Source organism: Solenopsis invicta, chromosome 3, assembly GCF_016802725.1.
Source record: "Solenopsis invicta isolate M01_SB chromosome 3, UNIL_Sinv_3.0, whole genome shotgun sequence".
Lineage (NCBI taxonomy): Eukaryota > Metazoa > Arthropoda > Insecta > Hymenoptera > Formicidae > Solenopsis > Solenopsis invicta.
Window position 1 is genome coordinate 32,346,658 of NC_052666.1, and position 24,533 is coordinate 32,371,190.

A 24,533-nucleotide genomic window follows, 5' to 3' on the forward strand; every position below is an offset into this window, starting at 1 on the left:
ACAATCGGCTGCCGTGCTGGGATGACTATTGTCGTTTCGTGCTTTGAATCCTCGGGGAGCTACATCGAACCTTTGAAATGTGGTCGTATCGTCTCCGCGATACAGTAGAGAGACGTGAATCGTTTATTGATTGAACTGAATCGAACCGAACTATAGGAGTGTTTCGAGAGTACCGAAAACGAAGGATCGCGCCAAGTGTGAATCAAGAGGAGGATCATCGTGAGGATCTGAGGATTTTGGACGGGCTCGAACATTCGAGAGCTGCGGACGAGACTGAGCTGAACGAAGTGACCAGCGGCGAACGGTGAGTCAATTCATTTGTATCTACTTATTGTTTATTTGCCCTTACGCTTCACTATTCGCGCTTCGTTTCGTTTACGCTCATATAAATCGCATCAAGACGACTCAATGTCGCGCGAAAACTGTTAGGATAGACAAAATTTCAAATTCGTCTGCACGCGCTTGGCGCTCCCTTCGCCAGGTGTACCAATATGTGACGTGTTTTCCGATGTATTGACCGAGTATACATTGATATCTTAGTATGTTCATGTTGTAGAGATGGCGTTTCGAATCAGCAGAGATACCGACGTAGAATGAATTAATATTTTGATATTTAATATAAGAAAAATTATTAAAGAAAAAAATCTATAAAAAGAAAATAAAAATAGATTAGAAAGTTATTATTTGTTAGAAACAAATTTAAAAATTTGCGAAAAAAAAATTCCTTTTGTTACTGTCGCGATGAACCTGTCATTGGCCAGTCATAACGGCAAACCGGTTGAATGGAATGAAGCGAAACTTTTAATGCATACATTTGCGAAAGTAATAAATAGTTGATTAAATAAATATGTTAATTAACAATGCTTAAATTGAATGTTTTCCTAGAATTTTACGTTTTAGATTTAGCTTTTTTGTATGAGATTAACAAAGATCAACGTTTCACGTAAATAGGTTATACGTAACGAAACGGATAATCGAGTGATTTTTCAAACATTGTGCATGTAATTTATATTGTGAAAAACATGATCGGAATGAGAATGAATGCGTTTAACGATACTGGACTTGGAGAACCCGAGCAAGATGCAAACACGGCCCTCATAGAGCTCGATAAAGGTTCGTTTGCACAGTGCTGACTTTTCTAACCTAAAACACATAAATATCTCAAATGCATATGTCTAAAAAGATATTAACTCAAAAGTGCAAATGTATACACGTAGTTGGCTTACTGCATAAAAATTAATTTTAATTTCAAATGTGTATGAATGTAGGTTTACGTTCTACCAAGACTGGGGAACAGTGCGAAGCTATCGTACGCTTTCCTAGATTATTTGAAAAATATCCCTTCCCAATATTAATAAACTCCTCACTGTTGAAATTGGCCGAAGTATTTCGCACCGGGAGTAATTTCTTACGAGTATGGGTTCTAAGGGTATGTCAGCAAAGTGAGAAACACCTGGATAAGATCTTGAATGTAGATGAGTTTGTAAGGCGTATTTACAGCGTTATACATTCAAACGATCCTGTTGCTAGAGCTCTTACTCTACGTACATTGGGCAGTGTAGCCGGCATTATTCCCGAAAGGCAACAGGTAATGCATTAAACTGTTTCATATAAAGTAAAACAATATCTAGTTGTACAAAGATAATAAATTTATCAACTGTTATTATGCAAGGTGCATCATAGCATAAGAAGATCCTTGGATTCTCATGATTCAGTTGAAGTAGAAGCTGCTATTTATGCTGCCCAAATGTTTGCAGCGCAGTCCAAATTATTTGCTGTATCTATGTGCAGTAAGATTTCCGATATGATCAGAGGTCAAGCTACTCCTGCCTCAATGAAGTTGCAGCTTATTCCAATTTTACAATATATGCATCATGATACTTTTACAGCGTCAATGGTATATAATGTTTTGTGCAATTAATATATATTTTATGCATAAATTTAGAAGCAATATATATACAGTTATATTTTATTAAAGGTAAATGAATTATGTATGGAGCTTCTTGCGAGTTATCCAGCAGCAGAATTTGTCAGAGTCACTCTGAGTGCACTAAGTACCCTGGCTTCTGCGACGTTAATAGACGTGCCACAACAGGTCGCGTTATTATTACGCTATTTACAAGATGATCCAAGACTGTCTGTTAAACGTCACGCCTTACATCTTTTGCACAGTTTAGCTAGAAGAGGGGCACATCTCTGGCCACAGGGGGCTCTTAATAATTTAATCGGTATATGACTTGTGATATAAATTGTCGTTTAATGTTTGTACAATTTTTATAATTGGTATGTAATAATTTAGAGAGTACCACAACACTTTTGCAAGATGGTGCAGGAAACATCGATCTTCTTATTCGTACTTTAGACGTAATCGAGGTCAGTTAAATTAATATAAGTCACTTTTAATTTTGAAAGTTTATTTGTAGTTTAATATATATTTTTACTCGTGAATATATATTTACACAAATTTCTATTGAAACACAGGTACTTAGCCAAAATGCTGTAACGTGTGACGCAAATATGGAAGAAAACAGTCCTTTGTTGCAATTGTGTTTAAATGCGTGTTATTCGCCCGATCCATTTGTCGCAGTGAAAGCGATTACTATACTTTCTAGAGTTGCCTGTTACTGGTATGTATATGTAAAGGCTTACTTAGATATATGTATAAAACGAATAATTAAAATAGATTATTTTGTTAATAGTTATCAAGAAGGGTTGCCTGCTTATGGTATACAAGATGTGATTTCTTGTCTCGAATCTCTTATCGTATTGTTAGTTTTGGATGATAAACATTTGCATCAATTGAGGGCATGTTTACGTTCAACAGTAAAACTATGTCAGTCGCAACCCAGTCATTGTGCTATATTTGTCGATGCTATTGGTTCTACCCTTATCAATGCCAGTGCAGAAAATGGTCAGAATGAGAACCAGACAGTTGCATTGTGCGAAGCTTTAGGTGCTATTGGTAGTTTAGGGGAGAATACATTGCTTCCTCTTTTACCAGACATTTTGATTAAGCTTAAACAGACATCTCATGTGCATACAAAGGTAAACTTACATATAAGTTGTTTCCTTTATCTAGGAGAATTTGGCTTTTTAATAAATATTTTTATGAGATTTTATTTTGATTTGTAAAGGTAATGCTTTGTACATTATTATTTCAAATGGTGGCCGGAGGATATGAATGGAATTCCGAATGTTTAGAGGCGATAGATAATATTGTGAGAAATGTGGATGGTTGGGCAAAATATCGTATTGCACGTAGCGCTGCAAGATACGGTCATCATACAATTGCTACTGAAATATTCAAAGGTCTAAAAGAAACTGTAGCATCGGAGCAGCTACATTTTTGGCTGTCCGGTTTAGAATTGGTTACTAAAGCAGAATGCTGTCTCATGTGCGTATATTTTCCATTTTACCTTTATTCAAGACGATAATACATCATTTTGTATATTTTTTTCTGTTTTTCTCCCTTTAATGTAATAATAAAATGTATAAAGGAATAAAACGGAACGTGAAGAAAATGTGAGTAAAGCTGAGATTGTGGAAAGACTAAATGGCGCGATAGCGCGTTATGCGAGCGCTTGCGCGTCTCTCAAAGCCGCTAGCACTCCATTACGCAGTTTGCAATTTCCGAGCGAATATTCAAAATTGCGTTGTGAATTCTTGCAATCCATAGCGCAGTTATTACATTCGTGCATGTAAGTAATAATGTAGCAAATGTAATTAAGAAAAGGAAACATTGCTGAAATTAAAATTTATATTTTTAGATCTTTATGTACCGCACCACCACCTGCTATAGCTGTTACAGTCGTCATTGCTACGAAAGACGATCTCCAAAGATATGGACGTGTTACGCATCAGGTATAATCATAATTGCAAAATGATTTAAAAAACACAGATATAGCTACATATATGCATATTATTACAGTGTATATTAAATTGTATGTTATAGTTAAGAAAATCAGCGCAAGAATTAAAAAACTGTGCGGAAAATTATCAGAAGCTATATCAATCAGCCTTCGATGCTGATCCGGAATCATTAGCGAATATTCGGGCGTATCCTTTCGCTACAGCAATTTTTACTTGACTATCATCTATTTAACAATCCTTCTCTTGACTATTTACCTTGATTCATCTCGTGTAGATTACAAGAAATATGTCGGTTACTTGCAAACAGTGTGGAACGAGTTTGCGGCGGACCTGGGGTCTCGATGTATCAGCAGCAGAACGATACCGTGAATTTCAATTTTGGCGATTCCGTGGAGATGCGACAGTTGGCTTGCTGCTGCGCCGAACTACGCCGTCTAGCACCGTCCTGGGTGGGCAACGATGGCAAAATTGGAGCCATCAGTCACGTGAGAGTCAGTTGTCTGATATCGCAAGTGACGCTACTCGCTGGTGGAACGATGAGATTGCCGATTCCACGGTATTTCTTCCAAACTCTGCAGACTACTAGTATTAAGCTGTCGGTGTCACCTCAACCGCGTGTTCTCGGTGAACCTGTGTCTGTACCGCAAGGTAGTCAATTAGCGCTCAAAGTCGAAGGAGTGTTGCGACACGGTCGACGGGCATCTCTTTTCCGTTCCGTTGCTGCCGTGTGCATTTCTATCTCGACGACGCCGCCTTCGAAAATTAATTCTGATCAAAGGGTAAATAAAATTATAAAAAATTACGCATTAATTATTGGAATTTAAACAGTTTATATTGCGTATTTATTAAATAATAAATATGTAATAAAGTATTAAATATTTCTGTCAACGTTTAAAGATAAATTAGGAATGAGGAACTATATTAAATATGTTTTTGCATGAATTAGGAACTATAATAAATATATTTTTGCAATATGATCGTAGGATTCCAATGTAAACGAATTGCAGCAAACGGTAACACCTCATCGGGATTTCTTCGCTTGTGAATTTTTATTATCCTTGGGAATACCTGGACCTACGATAATGCCTCCATGCGCGGTCGGTGCGAACACCGTCGCGAATAGCGGTGGTCAATATCAAATCACGGCGAGCGCGAGTATACTCGACAAGGACGGCAATGTGTGGAAGTGTGGTCCACGTTCCACTCTTCCCGTTAGAGTACACGAGGAACCTGCGAAGAGAAAGTTACCTTAAGGATATGCCATGCAGTGTATTTTATAAAATTTTTATTCAAATACACTTTTTGATAAATTATAAATAATAACGAATTTTATTAAATTGTTTTCACATGTGATTCTCTCGTGATTTTGCATTGAATTCTAAATGACTATTAATTATGCATTTTTGTATTATAATTATGCTGATATGATAAGTATTTTTCGTTATTATTTAATAAAAAATTAAAATTTATATTGATACGAAAATTTCTTCTTTCAGCAATATTTAATTCTTCTTCAAGCATAATGTTAAAATTTGCAATTTTTTGTTTTGTTATATTACAATTTTTATTGCTTTTAAAATAATATCTAAATTTTCTTAAGATATTGAAAAACAAAACTCGCTTATAATTGCTCATGATAAATAATTTACGCGAGTAATTCACTAATAAATAATTCAGGCGAGTTTTTTCATTAATCGATGAATTAAAAAAACTCGTCTTTCTTTCGGGGAAGTGCATATGCATTTGAAGAAAAAAATTTTATATTTAAGTGCATTATTGTGTGAAATACGCTACACTACTACAGCATATTACATAAATTATTATTGCAATTCTATGTTGAAGCATTATTTGATACATCTCGTTTGTTATAACGTAAAGTTTGTTGTTGAAATCTAAAAAAAAAAAACGCGCGCGCAGGATTCGTGGGATCGGAGTGACGTTAGCCGTCAAGTAGCGAGTGTCGACGTTTGAGTGGACGCGCGGCCGACGAGCCATAAAAGGGAGATCGCGAGAGTGGCGGGTGCACAGTCGCGCACCGTCTATCCGCCGGTACGGAGCCGGGAGCGGAGCGGAGCGGAACGGAACGGAACGCGCGAACGGCAGCGGCAGCGTTTCATTCCATCATTCCATTCGACGCCCGGCACCCGGCACCACCCGCGGGAAGCAACAGTTATGCCCTCGAGAGCCGTCGCACCGTTGCGCTGCTGTTGAATCGCTCGTCGTCGCGCGTGTGTGCCCGCGGTAAGTCACAAGCCAGGAACTTTTTCACGGTTCCTACTTCGCGCCAACTTCGCTTCGCGAAATTACGTATTCCTGAACGTTTCGCCGAGGGGATGAAGGAGCCCGCGCGCTGTCGCTTTTTAATCGCTGATGACCGCGCTTGGCGAACTTTCGGTAACGTTCTTTTAACGCCCCATTTACATATTTATAATTTGTACAAGTTTCCCCTCGACGAACGGCGGACGGCGAAAGCGGGCGCCATTGTCGAAACATTTCGTTGTAAGGAAAACGTAAGAGGGAAATGACTTTGTCGAGATGCTGCAAACGCTATGTGATATTTTGGAAAGCTAAAATGCATTGAATTGTCATTAGGATCGTTGATCGCCACGCGATGGAGATTTCCGCGATCATCGGCGGTACGTCGCTACTTTCGGGCCCGTGTCGTTGAGGTTTGGCGTCTGAAGTTTGGCGCTTACGACGATTCAAATCTCAGGTGAGCAAACTACCATTTTAACGCTGATTTCACGACGATTATTGGCGAATCGATTTTAGTTCGAAGAGTTCTACAGTGTTTTCGACTCGATTGTCGTGCGAATTATCCCCCCTATTCCCACCCCCACCGAAAATAATCGCGGTCCTTCTACTTATAATTGGACGTATTCAGAAAATTTTGAATGTTCAGAAGTAACTCGCAAATGAAACGCGATGAAGATTTTTGCGGATTTTCGACATTTGTGCGACCGTGAGGCTTTAATTCAGGAAGAAAATGGTGAGTGAAAGTTGAAATTTTTTTAACAATATATTAAAAAATCAATTTCCCCCATTTGTTTTACGCGATTATGACATATTATTAATTTGACGTTTAAAAATTATGATATTTTATAATTCGTAATATAGAACGTGTTAGGTTAAGTCGACACAAAGAATTCGTCAAACAGGGCTGAAACGAAATATCGCGCGATGTCGAGATTACTTTTTATCGATCAAAACGCTCGTCGTCGTCTTTGACACGCTTTGTTCCGCCTTTGAACGGAGTTTCTCGATTCTCTTTAGAAAAAAAAAAAAAAAAACGCCCCGACAAAAATCTCGGTGGGTTTAACGCAAAATTTGATCGGGACACGACAAAAATCGCTTCGCGTAAATCTGCTGATATGGCCATATGTTCCACTATTACTTGTTTTCACAAGTAATATCGCGTTTCACAAGACAAAACGATCGCGGGGGTACGAGGATCTTGCAGACGGGGCAAACTGCCGAACTTTGGTGCTCGAGATTAATTTGCCGGTACCCCGGGGAGCTTTGAGAGCCGCGTCCGCGGCTTCTCGAACGCGAGATTCGGGGAATTATACGTGGAATCAAATCAAGCACGCGTGGCTCCGAGTCCTGAAATTGCGCGTGTACCTCCTCGGCGATGATAACTGAGAATGGCGCGAGTCGTCGATCCGCAACGCGAATTGCCTCTTCGCGGAGAAGGAGAAGGAGAAGGAGAATTGTGTTCGAAGAAGACGCTATTAGCTCCTTTCGGCGACCGTCGTTTTCATTGAGAGACGACTTTGCGTGCTTGATACCTATAATTGAATTCGCCGATCTCCTCGTACCGTCGAGGACGAGTTGGACGACACGTAACTGCTACAACTAGATTTCGCTAATATTTCAAGAGACCGTAGTGTAACTCTGTTACGGACCATCGTTAATTATCGAGCGATCGATTAAGGACGATTATCGGATGATCCTGTTATTTCGCCAAATTAAATATTATTTTTAGTTGCACACACGTTTCGCCGTGAGCGATACCGTTCGGTTACATTCCGCGAGACGGGACAGATCTGATTTATAGTTGAACATTTACTCTGTTAACCAAAAATTTACTTAATTTTGTTATCGGGAAATTCTCCGAACGCAAATTCAGTTATCGCTGCATTCTAAAGTAATCATCCTTTAAGAAAAACAAATTTGGATTTAGTGTTGCGTAAAACGACCGCTACGTAGGCGGTTATAAACGACTTAACGGGCTTGAAAAAAGCCGAGGATAATGAAAAGGAAGCGCTTGGGATAATTGATTTGTGTGCGCGGCAAACTTAACGCGGCTTCTCGGAGAAAGATTTTTAAGACAATTTCATTTTGAGGACAGAAGTCATTCACGTATTATTTTATATCTTTTTTGATACTCAAAGCATTAAATGAGATTAAGCGGGAACCGTCCATATTTATTTGACTTGAATTAAATTTTAATGATTCTGTAACTATCCGTAACGTGTATGCATAGAAAGAAACATAATTAAGGAGGGTAGAAGGAGGGCTTAAAATGACGAGAACTCGTATAACTCTGTAAACTCATTTAAAGGTACAGAAATGAATACGAAATCTTTTTGAAAGTTATTTATTTTGTATTAGCGATAAAAAAACTTCTTGCAAAATTGCAAAGTATTGATATATGAAGCTGCTGCAGCCTGACCCATCGCGCGATATAATTTCTTTGCAGAGATTGCGAGTGACATAATTAACACATTTAACAAACTGGCATTGTGTTTTGGCAACTTTTCACTGTAAAATAAACGAAAATAAAAAAATTGAGTAAAAATTAACAAAGTGGCGTTAAAAAATATAAAAAGTCCAAGTGCCTTTTATTGGTATAAAATGTAAATAAATTACATAAAGTTGACTGTAGTTAGTAGAAAATTTAATGCTCTTTAATTAATAGAAAAATATCCCGATATTTTTGTTCGTTCTCGAATTATTCCTGCAAAATCACAAATTTTCAATGCGCGATGAGTCAGGTGAACAGCAGCAGCTTTATATATGATAATATTTTGTAACTTTGCAAATAGTTTTTTATTAATATTACATAGTAGCCTATAAAAGATTTTATATTTAGTTTATTCTTATCTGTATTAACGAGTAAAAGTTTAGCCTTTTGCCTATTTATAATCTTTCTTTATTTCTTTAAATCAATACTTGTAGGTCCAATTTTTCATTATGTAGTTAACTTATGGTTAAACTTGAAGATTTAGCCAGCAAGCTTCGCCTATAACATCAAAGTCCTTTCGATAAAACATCAGGTAAAGTTTAACGATTAGTTAATCAAATAATGAATAACCGAGCCTTAATTAGTTAACCACAGAAAGATTGAATCGTACTATGATTACTTAATACATTATATATTACCTTTGGTATAAAGTTTCTGCACAAAGTTTTTGTAAGTAACATCTGCGCAAAATACGAAGCAAGTTTAAGAATCGTTTGAGGATAATATCTCGTATGCCCTACAGGGGTACGAAGCAGATCTCGCGAGTTACCAGAAAGTCTAATTTCTTGGCGGAATTACTCTGGGTGAAGCTGTCGTATTCATCGAAAGGGTGGGAAGGGGGAAAACCAGGGGGGCTTGCCACGCGCATCGCCAGGCTTAATGCACAATGACTATGCCGTGTCGGTAGCGAGAATGTTGCGGTTAAATCTATATGTAAGCGAGAGAGTGGGAGCGTACGATGTATGCAGAGGCTGCGTGATTCGAACTACTGCTTTCACAGATGGAGAGAGAGAGAGAGAGAAACAGACGAGGTCGTGGAGTAGTTGTGCTAAATGGTTCGCAAACTAATGTGCAAAATTCGGGCATTGCCGCGAGACCGAGGGAAGATGGGGTGGAAAGGAAACGCAGCGCGAGCACACGTCTTTCTAAACGGAAAGAGGGCGAGGAGTCGTACCAACCGACGGCGCGGCGACGGGGCGTATATATACGTATAACATTACCGTACCCTAAAATACTTGTCGCACTCCGTTCAGCGCGATCATGAATTATTAAACAGCATCCTTTCGTCCGAGGCGTCTTTAATTATTCGTCGGAGATCAGAGGAGCGCGTAATACAGTGTTGTCCGAACGGACACGAATATCAAATGAATCGTCGGTCGCCGAGTCGTTTGGAGCTTTATAGAGGAATAATCTCGGAAATATCGTCCGAATCGTCACGAGATCGTCGGTATTCGTGTCACATTGATTGAGATCACGCGCGAATCGGAGACCTGCGCAGAGACCTGCCTTCGTTCCGCGAGCGAATCTCTCGCGGATACTCTACCGCGACACGGATAGGTGCGCTGGGAAATGGAAATAAGATTCTGTCCATTTTTCCATGCATAGAAAGTGTCATTCCCTTTGTATGCACGCAGAACAGATATCTTATTTTCCGGCGTGCGATCAGAACACGATTTTCCGGATTGTGTGTCCGCATATGTATCCCGAGTTTTCTCCTCGTCCTCGCACGAGATGTACGATCGATTAGCGTGCTCGCGACGTGTACAGAGGAAACAAGTTTGCATCGCTTTCTCGATATGAAAATGCAAAGCGAGGATAGGATTGGAAGATTAACACGCAATAACGTTCGCGAATAATAAATAAATATCGCGAAATTCTGCGAACACAAATGCATCGCGCGATTTTTTAATATAAAAACCGAGAGATCGCTCTGTCATTTGTTACATTTATTTTTCACATAACTGCGGCGCGACGCTTTAAATTGCCTCACCTGCTACGCGATACACGTTTCTGCCACGCTGTAGTAGATCTGAATGAAAATGCGCTACAATGCAGCAACGCGCTGTACGTCTTTGGTCACTTTATTGTTGGAAGAAGGATGCGTCCAAGCCGCAGCAGCGTTTCGCTGAGAACTCCGCTCGTATATATCGGTATCGGCAAGTTCCGCTCGACAAAACAAATTGCTTATATCGTCAATGGAACTTCGTCGGAAGTGTGTGTTTGGCTACGTATCGATACTTCATACAAACCGTTTGTTTAACTTTCGAAGTAGTAGAGAAGAGCGCTTCCCCTTCCGAGATGATGGGTGGAAAACTGAAAAATTCTTCGACGGGAGGGATGGGGGAGATACGTCGAGACGCAGGGTTAGGGATAGGAAACGCGTCTCGCATCCTGAATAAACAAAGCTCGGTACCGCAATAAAAAAGTTTGCTTATCTAAAGCAGCCGTTGTAGTGTTTTTCGTGCAAAGTAACGATGCGTTAAAGACACATGGTCTTGCATTTTTTTTTTTTTTTAGTTAAAGCTTTATCGATACCGTGTATTTTCAAACCTCTAATTGAAATCCAGTCATAAAAAATATTAACAGTTCGTGAGAATTGCGCGATATTTTTTCTCTATGGTATTCAAACATAATAACGTGAAATTTGATTAGCAAGGCGAATTATGCTTGCACACAACAAAATATATTATAAAATAAAAATATTTTATAATATTTTTTTAACGTTGTATTATATCGCGCATAAAAATAAAAATAAAAATGTAGAATTATGTTTTTCGCATAATCACATTTTTTGCTTGGAATTGTAATCTATTGTTATATTACAAATGATATTTATACATTATTGTATTAATTATAATAATGCTTATATACATAATATATAACAATAGACCGTAATGTCAGGCAAGAAATGCGATTCCACGTAAATTGTAATTTTATTTCCGCATGTAACAGATTTACTGTTTGAGAAGGTAATTGAGATTAAAATTATATTCAATGCAATTGTAGAAACGCAACGTTGCGAAAAGGCAATCAAGAGTTGCGAAATATTGTTAAGAAAATTTCAATAAGCACGTTGGAATTTAGCGAGGGCTGAGTTAGTGTGCTTTTCTCAATTTAATAATTAATTTGTGCAAATTAAGTGGTCACAAAAAAATGATAATTCGATGATTATTTTCCAATGTATCCAAGTGATTTTTTTTAAGTCTATACGCTTATCGATTATCATATTTAGGGGGTGAAGAGAAATTACGTTTGTATTTTACAAATACGATTTTAATAATATATTACATGACAATATATTACACGTGTTAATTAAGCGCGAATTATTCGTATGAAAACCTATTAATAATGCGTCAAATTTAATGAATAGGATTATTATATGTATCATAAGTGACTATACGGATCGTATTCGAAACTGAATAGATATTCGGACTATGTTGATAAACGGCTATTAACAAAGTCCAATTTGTTTAATTTTTCGATTTTGCGTAATCTAAACAAATATTTAAATAAAGACAAATCTTTAAATTTGTATTTTTTTAAGCGCCGATCATGTTTTTCTATCGTCGAGGATTTTTGCATCAATTTTCGACAGATAAATTGCTGAAATGCACGTGTTTAAACATACGCGGGCGGATACGCGTTATTGCATTTTATCGGAAATATGCTTGAAAATTTTTCCCTGAATGGAGATCACAAAAAATGGTAACAACGCATCGAGGGTCTGTCACATTCCTATGCACGCATGTGAAAATGATATAGAATTTTATATGCTCGCAAATAGGATCCAAGCTTTTCGAAAGCTTGAGAATTAAACCTGCCTCACTTTTCTCATCTCTCCTTGCAACATTCTTGCCACGTTCCTGGCGCGCTCTGTACGCATACACCTGCATACGACTACCTACAGAGATATTTTCAAAGATGACCGAAATGTGTAGTTTATGAATAAATCAACGATAAAGAGAAAAAAAAACGTCAAGTTTTGACATGATAATTCTACAATCTTTCGAAATCAGAAACGATAAATTAGATGTGTAAAATAATACAATTGAAAATGACATAAAATTGCGCTGCGTCTTTGCATCAGTTATATAGGAATTACTATCTAATATTTTTTTATTTAAATTTCGTATTTGATATGCAAATAATATATTTATCCGACATCTCTCTGCGTCTAACAATAACTTGGGGACGTATAGTTAACATTTACATCTTGTGTTCTTCTCCAAGCAATACAGGCATGCCTTTCTAAATTCAGAGTTTAATTAGCCATGTTTCACTGCGAATGATTTGAAATGTTTCGCAAAAAGACTTTCGTGAGCCGAAACATTGACCTCTGCTCGCGGTTCACCCCATGCATATTTCGCGAGAGGCAGCAGGCGTGCAGGAAAATGCAAGCGGGTGAGGAGGTGACGAAAGTGAAGGACAGGGGTAAATGGACGGGTTTCGGAGTAGAGTGGCTTTCCGTTCTCGACGAAGGCATTTGTTCCGTCGACGCGCAAACGCTCCCGCGCCTCGTAATAAACATGCCGCATGCCCGCGGCGGCAGCGGCGGCAGCGGGCGGACTGACTGATGATACCGTTCACAGGTAGATCTATGTTATTGGTTACATCTCCCGATATCGATGAGCCATTGAGCGGGGAAGCGAGAAGGCATTCGTCGTGCCGAAAACGAACGGTAGTAATTACCGCGACCGCTCTTCTTCGTACGCCGGTACGGTAACTCTTTCCATCCCTCTGCCTTGATGCCACCGATCTTTCCCCTTTCACGTACCCTCGCATTTGCAAGTGTGAAAGTTATTTTGCCCCTTTGTATTGTATCTCTCTACGTCCTCTTCGTTGAAGAACGGGCAAAAGCAGCTCGTGCACCGAAGAATCGTTGCGACGAAGGCACTTTTGTCTGTACGACACTACGACGCGACGATTTAATTTCGCTGCAAATTATACACGTGTGCGTGCGCGTAAAAATGCATAATTTAATACTATAATTGCATTATAAGGCGCTGAATTTTTTAATGGTTCTAATTGAATGGTATGAAATTGAATTATATAATATAATTTTTGCGTCGTTCTTACGCGACGCATTTTTAAAATATGTCGTGTACTCCGCTTTCGCGTTCGCCAAAAATGCCGTGCGAAGAATTACGGATGACCTCCCTCTCTTTCTCTCTTTCCCTCCATTTTGTGTTATAGCGAAATACAAATTGCTTACGCTGCCCACGTATCGAATGTGTCGCGCTATTGACCGATAGACTTGCACTTTACGTAAATGAAAACGTTCGTCGCCGCGCGCGGAGTTTCGCAAATGTTTTGAGACATTAGTGGGCATGTATAAATAACGCTTTGATTTTCGTTTATACCATGTGGTACAAAGTGTCGAAACGCATATTGGATAGTACCTCATTCGCTCAGTCGTTTAAATATTAAACACGCGCCTGTTTGACACCAATCCCTTTATTAACGCCGATCGCATATTCGATATGCAACAGATATCAAAGTAAAACTGAGTCGTTAACATTAAATTACGCGTCGAGTATATACAGATCAAACCATAAGTGTATTAATTTTTACAATGTAATGAAATCACTCGCGTGTACGTTGAAAATTTATAAAATATTTGATATTGCAATTGACATTTTTCCACAATGACGTCGCGACGGAAAATTAAAATATTTTATGAAAAAAATAATATATTTTATGAAAACGAATAAATATCTCTCGATAATATCACACGCTTAAATAGAGGATGCGAAAGAAGCTAGGAATATCGAAGAGAATCGGCAAAAAGGCGTGGACGAAGTCCATTTCCTGGGCAGTGGAGCAACTGCCTCGCATAAATCTTTTCTGTCAACTATTTATCTTTGAAATACGTTGGCGAGCAACACCGTCGTAACTACCACATGATTCGCGTGCTCTTTCGCGCAACTTTCGCAAATAGTGCATCGTTCATACGCTGTCCATACATATATATATTATTTTTTTTATTTTTTACCAAAAAGTTAGTCAAACTAAAATTTTTGTCTTTCATATCGATTTTTATTCTATTTGATTATTACGTTTTTACGAGATTATTATTGAACGTAAAATTATATTACGATATTAATATTTTGCAGAGAAATCTGACATTGTGCAGAATTTCGTATATTACTAATACTTACAAAAACACTCAATGAAAAATGTTTACGCGTGATATAATAAATTCAGAGTCGGTGCGATACGACAGAAATGTAAAATACTATATCCGCGTATTCGTAAATACAGCATGTAAAATACTTTGACTATCTGATATGTGTAATTTCAACGTAGCATCAGGTGGCTTCGGTGCTATCACGATAACGCCGCTGTGACAATTGAAATTATTATCAGTGTTACCGCATCGTATCGCGTTGTCAGTATATCTGACAGATTAACAAAATGGCCAATGAAACAAGAGTAAAAACTAATTCCATGTCAGGCGTGCAATAACGTTACACGCGGGATTTTATCGGATCGTGTATTTATTGCTTTCCTCTACTTATTAGCGCCGAATAATACGTCATTATACAGTCGCGAGTCGCGCCAAGTAAGGGTGCGTTCGAGGAGACGCTACTAACGATATAAACGCAAACGCTATCAATACTGTTCGCGTAGCCAATAGCGCGATAGCGATAACGAGCTCCATGAATACTCATTAGCATGGCGTTAGCGTTTCTTAACCTTTTTATCATCTGAGAAGAGGAAAAAAAATAACGGAGCAAGATTGGGGAAATATAATTTTAATCGCAATTGCATTAATAATGAGGAAATTATTAGATTCTTCATCATTTGAAAGTGATGATGAAGATAAATAAACGTAGGAAGGTGTCCAGAGTATAAAATTACGTTGAGGAGATAGATATTATCAGCTGTAACTAATCAAGAGTTTAAAGCATATTTCAGGTCTTAATTAAATAATTATATATAATTATTTGTCGTTTTGGAAATAAAAATATTATTATATCAAACAGAATTTGATATATAGTAGAGCTGTAGTTAAAAAGTTAAAAGTTAATTAATAAAGTTGAAAAATTAATAATTTTTTATTTAACTTATTGTTAGTTAATTTTAAATGATTTAATTTTTAACTTTAACTTTATATTTAAAACTTATAAATTGTAGTTTATTAAAATTTTATTCTGAATTTAAAAAATATATCTATATGAAAAAAACGAAAAGTTGAAGAGAGTTTTATAATATATTCCTGATTATTTTCCGGATCTCGAAGACTAATGTCCACGTTTGTCATAATTGCACATATATTGTTCACACAGTTCAAAAATATTCAAAAGCGTTTACGGAGCTTGCAAACGTTAACGCTACCGATACACTACCTCGGAAGGCACTGTCATGAGTGACGTCATGACAGCGTTTGATAGCGCTATCAAGTAGCTCCGCGAACGGATTGCGCTAGTAGCGTCTCCCCGAATGCACTCTTACTACCTGATTTTTGCGAGAATTCGCACAAACGCACATAAGTTTATTCATCTAAAGTCTCACGGCGCGCGGCGCGCGGCGCGCGGCGCGGCAGCGGCTTTAGCAAAATCTCACTTTAGAGATTTTAGAGAGATTTAATATCTGCAACGTGATTCATTTGGATTAGGTTGGCGCGCATTAAGAACGGCGTACTCTCGCCCGAGTAATATGCTAGAAACATCTTGGTGCTAATTAAAATTGTATTGCGATGTTTCTTATTGTTGCCATAACGTAATTAACGCGATTGCCTCTCGGAAGCAGGAGAGAACGTATTATAACGTTGTACGAAAGATGCACAAAGCGGAATGCGTTTAATCGGTGCTGTCCGGAAGTCGTATAAAAATTAACGGGAAGGTAATACGACGCTCGGATTTATTTTAATTCAGTCTGCCGTAACTAGCTCGCACCATTCATTCTCAATCGCGAATTCGTTCCCGCAGATCGAATTGAACCTTTCTCTCCCACGCTATCTTCCTTCTCCTTCTCGCACCCATATATTCGTACGCTTTTGACTGTTACGCCAATTCGTCTTTCGAAACGCTGCGAAACGCTTAATGGGATCGTATCTACTGCGCATTTGCTATTACCGCTCTAACAAATAGAATAACTCCCGTAATATAACTCGGAGGGGCTTCGCCCACATCTCGCTCGCGCATTCCGGACAAAACATGAAATCGTTACAACGATTTGCAGCACACTTCGAAAACAGAGTACGCGCGCTCTCCCCTTTTCCACCCTCACCCTCCCTCATACGTAAATCCCTTTCTCTCTCTCTCCCTTTCTCTCTCGTCCTCTCGGCCAAAACCGGGGTAATCCCCCCTTCGTACAAACCGATTCAGTTATCCCGTGACGAACTAACGGGTACTTCACTCTAAATGGATCGATATTTATTCGGGATAGACGATCCGCGAAAGCGGATCTCTCCCTCGGGTGTTCAGTGGGAGATGGTTTCTTTACCGATTTTCATCGAACATTAAACAAATCGGAATAGAGCGACTTCCAGGCCCGAGGAATGAAATTTATTACCCCGATGAGTTTTATTTGCACATGTATTACCGATTAATTATAATTACTTTGACATGCATGGAAAGTTTTATGAAATTTTCATTTTATTTTCTCATTTCAAAATTGTTATTACATAACACAGCGAATTTATTTTTGCCGTGTAACAGTGCTATTCTTCCATATAATAACATATTAAATATATTATTTAATTATTTATTATTTAATTATTCGTTGTTTAATAATACTTAGTAATTTGGGAACCAGGAAAATTAATATTTTCACAGCAGTAAAATCAAAGCTCGTGCCACGCAAATAATAATATATACTATATATTATACATATATTTAGAATAGTATATTAAATATACATAATTTTTTGATTATTAACTTCATTCTTCGAAACACGCCATCTTTTTTCTTTTTTCCTTTTTTTTTTTACATTAGTCTTGATGAGTCTTGCATAGTAACGATCGCAAGTTCGCGAGAGTAAATGCGGGGAACGCGCAAGAGAGAAGCGCGTTGGATTCAATGTTTGGCCTCGGGCTATCTCCATTATCATAATTTTTTTTGCCAATGATGCCTAACGGACAACATAATGTGTATGAAAAATGCGTGGCACTGTAGATAACAAAAAGGGGTCGAGTGAGACAGATAGCCAAACGGGATAGATGCGCGGCGATGAAAAGGGGCACCTGCTGTATCTCTGTGTGTGCGCCCAGCCCGCGGGGTGCAACTTAATGAGCTTCCTGTGTTGGTTCCGCTTTTAGCGCGTAACTCGACGTCTCTCCAGCGCTCTCTCTTCTCTCTCTCTCTCTCTCTCTCTCTCTCTCATTTATGCGCTTTCTCTCTGTCCGTCATCACCCTCTGCCGTCGTCGCCGTCGTTGCCTTCGTGAGCATCATCACCAACGTGTATATCTCGGAAAACGATCCGTCCGCAGCGTTAGAAGCGGCATTAAGATGCAATCACGGCGAATCGCGAATTAGCCGGTTGTCCGACTTGAGAATTCAATTCTCCCGTCATGGATAAATCCGTCACGGAGAGAGAGAGAGAGAGAGAGAGAGAGAGAGATTCTTGTCAATTTTCAAAATTTTTATAATTGCACGCGCCATTATCTTCTATGTGGTGATCCGCGATTATCATCGCGACTAATTTTTTACCGGCGATAGATATTAAATTCGTGAATTAAATCTCATTTAATTACAGAATGGATATATGAATTATAAGCCGAAAAGTAAAAAATTAGATTTTTCATTAAAAGATTAACATTTAGCGAAAACGAAAAGAGAATTGGGTATTGTATTTGTATCACATATTTTTCGTCAAAAAGTATATTAAAGCGTAATTTCTCTCAAAATTGCGTTGCGTTTACGCAAGTAAAATAACAGCTAAAGTCGTTTCATTAGCGAATATTTTCTCCAAGGCAGCAATAATTCGTTTAAGATCTAGTTACGAGAAAACTTTTCCCTCGCCGCTACTTCGCGCGTTACTTTCTCCCTCTTTCGATCTGGCGTTGAGTCGCTCGCGCGAACGCCAATTCCTCCGTTCTACAATCCTATCAGATCCGCTTTGTGCGGCGTCTGGAGAAGTAACAAATTCTCCAATTCTTCGATTCGTACTTTCTCACCGCGAAACCGATTGTTCGTTACTCTGCGAACGGCGGATGAAGGTACGGAAATCATGTATCGATCCTTGCTGCAGCGCGCGGAGGTGTTACTCGCATCTTTCTAATTCCACCGCACTTCGTCCACCAATTCTCTCTTCCTGCCTACACACTTTTATTATCCCCATATCTCGGTCTCATTTTTCGGCACCATTTTTATTCAACTCTATAAAATATTACTGTAAATTTTACTTTTGTTCTCGAAAAATCTCGGTTTGAATCAAATTTATCTTTTTATTTATTGTTCACGTATATTTATGTCTTACGAAGTATCTAAAGAGAACAATACAAATGTTGAAATGTTTCACTATTTATGTGCTGTTTTTAAATATTAAAGTTAAAATTCCTTTCGCTTATTTTGTCACAAATTACGCGAGTACGTACGATTATGACATATTTTGTCTAAACGTCCAGTTTAGCAAAATAAAATTGCCGCTCGATTACATTTTCTAAAGGTAATTTTCATATTTTCAAAAATATGTGAGATAAAAGAAATTTTAAAAATAAATGTCCAAAATTTGAATATTAACATTCTCATATAACGCTAAATAGCAATTCTTCTAATTTTAAAGCGAAACAACAGATTTATCAAACAAATGTAAAATAACATTACGAGATGCGACATTAAAATATTTATTCAAAACAAAGTTTCGTTAGATTAGGTCCTGTTCATATTTGGCAGATGTCGAACAATGCGACAGATCGCGACGTTCTGACTACTTTTCGTCACAACTATTTTTCTCGCGAAACTTTTGTTCGCCGAGCAAGCACTCATCGCAGGGAACGTTAGGGAACGGCCTACGGTGTTTCGTTCTTTCTCATTTCTATGTTCCTAATTCTTCACGAGAGCTTTGGAGCTTTCGCGGCCTTTTCTCGTCCGTTCTCGCTTCTCTCGCGCTGCAAATCCATCACGTTGTATTACCGAGCAGGGATCAGCGAGACTGGTACATATACACATAAAATGCTGGCGAGCTACCACTCGACGTTTGAATATCGTTGAACTCTGTTACAGAGTGGCGGTAAAGGGCAACGAGGGGAATGTATCCCCGATGTTGCAAAGTGCTGCAACGGCGCCAACTTATCGTCGCTAAGCCTCTTTACGAATGTAGCCCTTTTCTCCTACCCGACTTCCTCGGGTGACCCGATTTATCGCCGGATAATGTTGATCGTTTGCACACGCTGCGCTCATTGCCTCGATACAGGAATTAAAGCCGTCAACATTCGAATTACGATACGGTCGTGTTAAAGAATATTTTGTTACGCGAGATTATATATTTATTTATTATTAATTATAATTTAATTAAAAAAAAACATTTTTTATTCCGCTTAACAACGAGATATCGAAAGAAGGACTGTCACGAGTAAACTGTCAAAAGAAATAGGTATATTTTGGTGCTAACATCCTATCGCGTGACCACTGCGTCACATCAAAAATGCACCAGGGCCGCAGAATACTTTTCCATTCGTCTCATTTCCCGTGGTTCGATTTAACACGATTTAGCGGCTGAAGCACGTAAGTGAATATCGCTTCTTTTCTAAGCTGATACTCTGATACTTTTGCCATCCTCTCCGGTCCCGATACCCTAAATGCAACGGAGAATCGCGATAGAAGAATCCGCGAGGGAGTAGTCTGAGGAAAGCTAAACGGAGGCTGGAGGATGCTGGCAGTGACGTCCTATGAGGCTGCATCTCGGGGATACGAAGAGAAAGAGAAAGAGAGAGAGAGAGAGATAGTGTATGTGTTAAGATGCCTTCCAACTTCGTAGACAGTTTGAACCACAATCCTCAAGTTCCATCGTGCAAGCGAACTCGCTTCAAAACCTATCCTAGTGATGTTCGTGTGACGGCGACGGCGTTTCGCGTTCATCGATAGTCAATCGCTATTCCATGACGCCTTTTGCATGTCGGCGCGTCACATTAGGTGTATAAGCGACCAAGAGAGAAAGAGAAAGGAAGGAGAATGAGAAAAGGTGGAGAGCAGAATGCAATTTGAGTTCCTCTCGTCATTACGTCTGTTCCGTGACGCCTCATCGGCCGATGGTCAACCGCATATGAATGGTGAGATGTAAGATGTCTAAGAGGTTTGACAAGTACGTACGACTTACCCTAGTAACGTGGGAATAATTGGTGGGAAAACGATCATACTCCGACAACTGTAGAAGTGCATAATGTTTCCAGGTCGATGAATTGTCTTGAGATATGACCAGGTCATTTCTTTTATAAAAAAATTTCTTATTAACAATTTTTTTTAAAACTGAATGAGACACGCATTACATATTTTCATCAAAATAAATATTACATTCTTATAAAAAAATATTTTTAAAAACTAACACACAATTGTTTCTATATTCTCAGATATAATAAATTCAAACTGTATAAATATAGATAGATACCCACCGTTGCGTGTTCTATATTCTGCGATATTCGCTAATTAAAGGACAGCGACTGTAATTACTGTTGTTCGCATAAACATGACGCAATTTCGAGACGAATAATAATTTAATGTATTTTTCATCGAAAAATATATCAGACTCGCCGTTTCACGCTCACTAAATGTTAATCTTTTAAAAAAATATCTAATTTTTTGTCGTTCAACTTTTTGCATCTATTCTGCAATTATAACTTATAATATCGAATTTATGAATCCAACATTCTCATTGTATAAAACCGTGTGCCAAGAACGACGTATATCGCTGCTAACGACCTCAGGTTTATTCTTTGATGGGCGACACGCTTGTGTGGCAGAAACAAGGCAAGAACGGCGTTTATAGTGCCAGTAAAGTTGCGGCGTGGAAAAGACGGTTAAATATTCGTACGTATCATTACCAGCACGCTTGCAATAAGGAGTCTGGTGTGCAATAGTACAATTTACCCTGTCTGGTATATCCCGTAGAACGCAGATATCACTGGCACGACTTGTTACGATTTATTCGGTAGACGACACGAAAACTGAGCGAAAATGTCCTGCTGACAAAAAAGTTAGATAGTAAGAGAGAGTAAATTAAGTTTAACAGTAGGAAGAGCGGGGGGAGGAGAGCGGAGAAGACATGACTCGGAGAAAGCTGGTAAAGGCAGACAGACATAGAACTTCTTTTACAGGAACTTCAGCGGCAATCCCTTGTAACATAATTAGTAAAGTAACTTGCGCGGCGCGATATCATGAGAGAATATTTATTTTAAGCTTGGCGAAAAGGAGAGAAAGAGAAACTATGTGCACACCTCTCGATCGTGGAGAGACATTTAGAGATCTAAAGATTTAAAGATCGTGGAGGGGTTTGAACGTGGCCTATGTCCGGGATAAGAAAGAAAATCTATCCAGATGGAGCATTTTTTTTGTAATCTTGCGATTTTATTACGTTTCGAAGCGGCAGAATGTTATCGAGATTTAATTCCGAAATTTTTCGCGATATTTGTTAGCTGACCTTTCAACTTCAACGAATTTCACTCGACGATGGTAACTCGAAGCGGAACGAATGCGCGATTGCATTCGTTCGCTGACAGTCACATTAATATTTTTTGCGCGATACGTCTTTTTTTTACAACCGAGAAACTACTGTGCACACACATAATTTTATGTGCATTGTGAACAACGAATTTTATTATATTCTCTTCGAGATATATTGTCATCGATTTAACTAAATACAAAAAAGATTGATATATAGATATTTGTTGAAAAATAAGATAGAAACTTCGATTCTAAATCGAACGATGCGAAAAATACTATTCTTAGATATTTTTTATTACAATAAAATGTATCTTCTTGTAACGTTGTCACTTGACATTATATTGTTAATCATATTTTCACTTGTGAGACATAAAAGGAAGTGAATTTGATTTTTGCCTACTGAGTTAAATTCATTTTCCGATAGATTTAATATTTCATCAATTTTGGTCTGAACATTTGATCGTGTTATTTTTTTTCAAAACTCTGCAAGTATTTTCAATCGTGAGCGAAGACTAATTATCGGATTTAAATATTATTCATATTGTTTATCAAAAGGCTATATTCAGACTTCGTGATATACGCTACGATATATGGCTATTTTTCTGTTGCCGTCAACAGCTTTTATTATTCAACAAGAGAGCGTTGCGATGATCCTATGCACACTTCTATTATAAGTCGCAAAATGCATCGGTAGCGAGACATTATAATTACCCTCATAATTATAACGGGTCCTATAATCGGTAGTAGAATGCACAGTTAACGAAGAAATTTAATATGCCGCGATGTGTCGGTTCGCCTGTTACAGTACCGCGGCGAATGTATGATGTGGTTATTGTACAGAAGTTTGCCAGGGTGAGGGATGGAGGAAGAAAGGGAGAGAGAGAGAGAGAATTCGATCTCATAAATATGCTGAACCAGTCGCGTGTATGAGGATTCGTCAGGCGCGAATAGATGAACATTTTTTTTACTTGTTTGTGGTTCAGTGTACAATCATCGTTAAATAAAAAGAATTTAATTATAAAATGATAAAAATGATAGAAAGGCTGAATCGAAAGGTGAGGTGAATCGTAAGATCCGCATTAAACTTTTTTACAACTTACATCGTCGACAAGCGCGTATTAAGTAGCGATAAGTCGGTGGTTACGAAAATCCCTCGAGTCATCTCGAGAACTTCCGTCACGGCGCGGCACCTTATCAATAATCAATCGCTATTTCCTCGCTTCCCTTGGCCGCATTAACGAAAGTTTGATCGCGAAAGAGGGAGAGAGAAGGAAAGAAGATAGGGATGAGAGAAAGAATAACGGAAACTGCAGTTGCACTTTCTCAGATCAAGTAGAGCGAACGTAGGACGAATACGCCAGGGAAGTTTCATTATCCACGTCTCTCTCTGTATCCGAGGGTAAAATTTTATTGGGAGAAGAAAGCACTATTTTTTTTTTTTTCAATATACATCACCTTCGATAGGAAAAGGAGTCGATGAATTTCCTATTCATGAATTTTAAAGGAATGATTGATCAAATTTCTTTGTTGCAAAACGCGAAACTATTCCGGCGGATGATTTAAAGAATGCATTTATCATTGTTTTATTCGCGATTCGGGATATCTCGATGAGTATCTCCAAAATTAGTGTTTGTAATCAGATCATGTGCAATTAATTGGGACCGCTATTGCCGAGCTCCGACATAATTAGAATACTGGACAATTTGTAAAATTAAATCCTCATACATCTTCATGTATGGGCAAACAATTTTATTTATACGTTATTTGATATATTGAGAGGAGGGAATTTTGTTACTTATATAAAATTATTTTATCACGCGTTATTTGTTATCAAAAGCACGTGTCTCATAGAGGTTTGCTTACTTGTCAAATTCGAGCTTCGCATGTTACGACCTAGTATGAGGATTATCTTAGAACAATAATCCTCGGTGAACGCATTATCGACGATTGGCGTACTCACGTCGTACCTCGATTTCCTGTCTGATATTTGATTTGGTAGGAAGCTTAAATACAAGATTTAGCCTTGCCAAACGCGGCGTGTGAATTACCCTAATGGGCGCGTACATATAACGGCAGACAGATCATCATTGCAGGTATTGGCTGTCGAAGGATAATTAGATCGGATTGGTGTGGATTGTCAAATTAAGTAAATTGCTTCATTATGAGGTTCGCAGTTATTGGTCGCTTAAACTAGTTATGATAAAAAATGATATTTTGGAAAAAGGTGGAAGAGAAAAAGATATACTCTTAGCTGAAGATAGAAGGCATAAACTATTTGTTTCGTGGGCGAAATAAATATATGTCTGGTTATCAA

General features: G+C 38.3%; 2 protein-coding genes across 3 annotated transcripts in view; both read left to right on the top strand.

The window, feature by feature from the left end:
• The first annotated feature begins 680 nt into the window (after positions 1-680).
• LOC105204642 (integrator complex subunit 7) lies at positions 681-5,190 on the top strand. Its single transcript, XM_039446779.1, has 13 exons — positions 681-1,113; positions 1,269-1,588; positions 1,673-1,897; positions 1,979-2,228; positions 2,300-2,373; positions 2,482-2,627; positions 2,700-3,045; positions 3,135-3,394; positions 3,498-3,698; positions 3,768-3,861; positions 3,953-4,056; positions 4,145-4,649; positions 4,854-5,190. The coding sequence occupies exons 1-13, from the start codon at positions 1,023-1,025 to the stop codon at positions 5,121-5,123; spliced, it is 2,886 nt and encodes a 961-aa protein (XP_039302713.1). The 5' UTR covers positions 681-1,022; the 3' UTR covers positions 5,124-5,190.
• Positions 5,191-5,865: 675 nt separating this feature from the next.
• LOC105204643 (lachesin) overlaps positions 5,866-24,533 on the top strand; it is a 37,246-nt gene continuing 18,578 nt past the window's right edge. The window contains exons 1-2 of one of the 2 annotated variants that reach the window (XM_011173800.3): positions 5,866-6,111; positions 6,463-6,583. The gene's annotated coding sequence lies outside the window, so the exon portion shown is untranslated. The remainder of the gene's footprint in view (positions 6,112-6,462; positions 6,584-24,533) is intronic. The other variant, XM_011173799.3, reaches the window with a different exon arrangement.

Excerpts from the sequence above, each read along its gene's own strand:
- LOC105204642 (XM_039446779.1), top strand. The coding sequence starts at position 1,023 with ATGATCGGAATGAGAATGAATGCGTTTAACGATACTGGACTTGGAGAA. Across the intron at positions 2,229-2,299 it reads GGCTCTTAATAATTTAATCG|AGAGTACCACAACACTTTTG; the intron begins GTATATGACTTG and ends GTAATAATTTAG. Across the intron at positions 3,699-3,767 it reads CAGTTATTACATTCGTGCAT|ATCTTTATGTACCGCACCAC; the intron begins GTAAGTAATAAT and ends TTATATTTTTAG.